This window comes from Polyodon spathula, chromosome 6 (assembly GCF_017654505.1).
Source record: "Polyodon spathula isolate WHYD16114869_AA chromosome 6, ASM1765450v1, whole genome shotgun sequence".
NCBI lineage: Eukaryota > Metazoa > Chordata > Actinopteri > Acipenseriformes > Polyodontidae > Polyodon > Polyodon spathula.
The window spans coordinates 407,980-412,642 of record NC_054539.1 but is presented as its reverse complement, the minus strand read 5'-3'; the positions used below and the strand labels follow the sequence as shown (position 1 = coordinate 412,642).

The 4,663-nt window shown below is 47.6% G+C and overlaps 1 protein-coding gene across 1 annotated transcript in view; it reads right to left on the bottom strand.

Annotated features, from left to right (window-relative positions):
- Positions 1-4,426, bottom strand: part of LOC121316618 (echinoderm microtubule-associated protein-like 4) — a 76,592-nt gene extending 72,166 nt beyond the window's left edge. Inside the window, exons 1-2 of the mRNA XM_041251660.1 lie at positions 4,234-4,426; positions 1,458-1,569 (exon numbers count right to left, since the gene is read on the bottom strand). Coding sequence (XP_041107594.1) covers positions 1,458-1,569; positions 4,234-4,426 — 305 coding nt within the window. The remainder of the gene's footprint in view (positions 1-1,457; positions 1,570-4,233) is intronic.
- Positions 4,427-4,663: the final 237 nt, after the last annotated feature.

Genomic DNA, 4,663 nt, shown 5'->3' with positions numbered 1-4,663 from the left:
GTGTGTGTGTGTGTGTGTGTGTATACATGTGTGTGTGTGTGTGTGTGTATACATGTGTGTGTGTGTGTGTGTGTGTATACATGGTGTGTGTGTGTGTATACATGTGTGTGTGTGTGTATACATGGTGTGTGTGTATATATACATGGTGTGTGTGTGTATACATGGTGTGTGTGTGTGTGTGTGTGTATATGTGGTGTGTGTGTGTGTGTGTGTGTGTGTGTGTGTGTGTGTGTGTGTGTGTGTGTGTGTGTGTGTGTGTGTGTGTGTGTGTGTGTGTGTGTGTGTGTATATACATGGTGTGTGTGTGTGTGTAGAGCTGAGGAAAGTTCACACATGCGTTTCTTTTCATTTTAGATGTCTGACAGATTGTCAGTTGCAGAGTGTGTGCAGCTGGTTATTTAAGCTGGGGGAAGAACATGTTGAATTCTTGAAATATCCTGACAGACTAAAGCCCAGTCACATTGTTATCACTGCCCTGACCCTGGGTGCGAGGTGGGTTGAATGAATAACAGTTTTCTCCCCCCCCCCCGTTGCCTGACGTTGAAAGTGAAAATTCAATAATGATACAATGGTTAGCTTTTTTTCTGTCCCTCTCAATACACGTCACATTTGTGTGAGGAGTTTTATTTTAACTGCTATTAAATGGGAAGTTGTTAAAAAACGGACACATTTGCAGATAAAACTGAAACTCTAGAGCAGTCACAGTAATATAACAATAACAGTATTCAGCAGAACATGCGTGCCGATATGAGCAGTAGAGCGGTTGACTCAATTGAAGCATTTCAGTAGGACTGAGTGACTGAGGTCCATACTGTAACAGCTCCAGTCCCACCTTTTAAATCAGATTATCATATCAGACAGCTGCTTTATAAAAACTGGCTATTAATTCATTCAAGTCAGACAACCACATTTGCTCAATGATTCCTCCACTCGGAAAGGAAAACAAAGGTTAATGTTACAAATAAGGGGAAGTCAGATTCTCTCTAATATCCTAAATGTTTAACCCTTTAGAATAAGCACACATTTGTGTTTCTTTAACCCAATAGAATAACCCACCCAAGAGTGGCTACTGTTTATTGCTGCACTGCAACAGTAATGCGGATGAGACTACAAGCTGATGTGTATGTGGAAAACACGGCTTATTGAATAAATAACCTCACGCTGTACACGCACACACACTACTGGGTAAACACTACAGCCTCTCTTGTAACTGTTAGGAGAGAGGCCACAGTATTCAACCTTAGAAAAGTACCACAGTACTTTTGCATGGCATTTTGGTGCTTTTACCAAGTTTACCCTGGTTTCCATGTTTTTTTTTAATATGCTTTGCCATGCCACTACCTGCGTGCTTTACAATGCTTACCTTTTCTTCACCATGCTTTCACTGTGTTTTATGCCACTTTGCTATGCTTTTCTAAGGGCTGTATCTGAATTGCTTGCTTTGTAACAGCCTGTACCTTTTAGCAGCGGAGGCGAGAGTTTCTTTCCTGGTGATGGACACGGAGCTGCTGCTGCTGCTACCATTGGCTGTACAGGACGTGGAGTAGGCTTCTCTGAGAGCTGGTTGACCTGCAGAGCGATGCAGAGAAGAGGAGGCGGGGGGATTAACTGGAGTGTGCCTCCCCGCAGCCACCCGCCATACACACTTCCATCGGATAAAAGAGAAGGATCAACAGAACCAGGAGATCATTGATTTCAAATGTATTAGGCAGACAGAGAGAGACCCACACAAGGAAATATCAAGCACAGGATATTTTTAATGACTGCTATTGCGGGTTATCACTGCATTAGCGTTCAATATTAAACCATGAATACCCAAATGCTCGTTACTCACGAATCAATGAGTTGAAAGCCAGCAGCACGGTTTCACTGACTGCTTGTTTTATGACCACAGCAGGCTGATGCCACTGAACAGTACATGAAGCAACCGTGGCTGAAGAGGCAGCATGGAGTTTGACTGAAGGAAATGGATCAAGATGCACTGTTGCAGAAAACGACTGCAGGTACAATCAGAGAACTGTATTCGGAAGAACGGGTACATGTCTTATTGACTTAATATATATATATATATGATATATATATATATAATATATATATATATATATATATATATATATAGGGAGACTTATCTATATATCGTCTCTGAACCTCCTGAGTAGCCAGAGTCCAGATGAGTAGCCAGAGTGAAGTGGAGGAAGTAATTATAGGTCTAAGCTTCACAAAGCAGATCCATCTGCAAGGGGAAGCAAGAGAGGTAGTGGTGGAGGAATGCTAAAAGCATGCTTCCCTGTTCCAGCACGTACAGCTATGACTCAACGTGCAACTGTACATTTCTAGGGTAGCATCTCAGGGGGTAACCATGTCTGCTCTCTCAACACTGGTCTGGAGATGCAATGTGAGTCTGCTCTCTCAACATGGGTCTCAAGATGCAATGTGAGTCTGCTCTCTCAACATGGGTCTGGAGATGCAATGTGAGTCTGCTCTCTCAACATGGGTCTGGAGATGCAATGTGAGTCTGCTCTCTCATCATGGGTCTGGAGATGCAATGTGAGTCTGCTCTCTCAACATGGGTCTGGAGATGCAATGTGAGTCTGCTCTCTCAACATGGGTCTGGAGATGCAATGTGAGTCTGCTCTCTCAACATGGGTCTGGAGATGCAATGTGAGTCTGCTCTCTCAACATGGGTCTCAAGATGCAATGTGAGTCTGCTCTCTCAACATGGGCCTGGAGATGCAATGTGAGTCTGCTCTCTCAACATGGGTCTGGAGATGCAATGTGTCTGCTCTCTCATCATGGGTCTGGAGATGCAATGTGAGTCTGCTCTCTCAACATGGGTCTGGAGATGCAATGTGTCTGCTCTCTCATCATGGGTCTGGAGATGCAATGTGAGGCTGCTCTCTCAACATGGGTCTGGAGATGCAATATACTGTGGCAGGGAATTGGTGTCTGCTCTTGAATGGGGCCAGGTGGTTGCAATTCATATTCTGTCTGTCCAGTTCTCACAAAGTGTACTCCTCCATGATGCACAACCCCTATGACAGCACATGAAATGACTTTATAGTGCAGGAGGCTTGATTTCAGACTGTCTGAAGCATCCATACTCTTTTTCATAATAAACGAGAGGGGAGGACTTCTGATCAGAGCAGCAAGCGTGGACCCAGAGTCAGCAGCAGGTGCCACAGAACAGGCCAGGTGCAGACGCAGACGCAGGTACAGACACAGGCGCAGACGCTGACACAGACACAGATGCAGACACAGACGTAGGCGCAGATACAGACACAGGCGCAGACACAGACGTAGGCGCAGATACAGACACAGGCGCAGACACAGATACACAGGCGCAGGAGCAGACACAGACGCAGACACAGACACACAGGCGCAGGAGCAGACACAGACGCAGACACAGACACACAGGCGCAGGAGCAGACACAGACGCAGACACAGACACACAGGCGCAGGAGCAGACACAGGAGCAGACACAGACACACAGGCGCAGGAGCAGACACAGGAGCAGACACAGACACACAGGCGCAGAGCAGACACAGACACAGACACACAGGCGCAGGAGCAGACACAGACGCAGACACAGACACAGACACACAGGTGCAGGAGCAGCCACAGATGCAGACACAGACACACAGGCGCAAGAGCAGACACAGACACAGACACACAGGCGCAGACACAGACACAGACACACACACACAGGCGCAGGCGCAGACACAGACGCAGACACACACACACACACACAGGCGCAGATGCAGATGCAGGCACAGGCACAGACACACTAGCTCTGCACACAGTAATGCTCTAACCCTAGCTCTGCTCACAGTAATGCTCACAGTAATGCTCTAACACTAGCTCTGCACACAGTAATGCTCTAACCCTAGCTCTGCTCACAGTAATGCTCTAACACTAGCTCTGCTCACAGTAATGCTCTAACTAGCTCTGCTCACAGTAATGCTCTAACACTAGCTCTGCACACAGTAATGCTCTAACCCTAGCTCTGCTCACAGTAATGCTCTAACTACTAGCTCTGCTCACAGTAATGCTCTAAACTAGCTCTGCTCACAGTAATGCTCTAACTAGCTCTGCTCACAGTAATGCTCTAACACTAGCTCTGCTCACAGTAATGCTCTAACACTAGCTCTGCTCACACTAATGCTCTAACACTAGCTCTGCTCACACTAATGCTCTAACACTAGCTCTGCTCACAGTAATGCACTCTCCTCTTACCTTTGCCAGGCTGCATCTTCTTCATAGCAGTGGTCTGATCCTCAGACAGAGCCAGTCGACGCAGTACATCGGCCAGAGCTGCCCTGAGCACCATGATCTCATCCTCCTGCTGCTGAACACGCAGCTCCAGCGAACAGAGGCGGTCCTGCACAAGCCTCCATGCAGGAGGCACTTGCTCCCGAGATACTACCATCTAAGAGAGAGGGGGGGGGGGGGGGGGGGGGGGTCAGGAAATCTGCACGACGAGAGAGAGAGGGGGTCAGGAATCACTGCTCTCTACACCCCCCAGAGAGAAGAGGTGGGTCAGAAGGAATCTCACTGCTGCAGAGAGAGAGGGGTGGGTCAGGAATCACTGCTGCAGAGAGAGAGGGGGGTCAGAATCACTGCTGCAGAGAGAGAGAGGGGGGTCAGGAATCACTGCTGCAGAGAG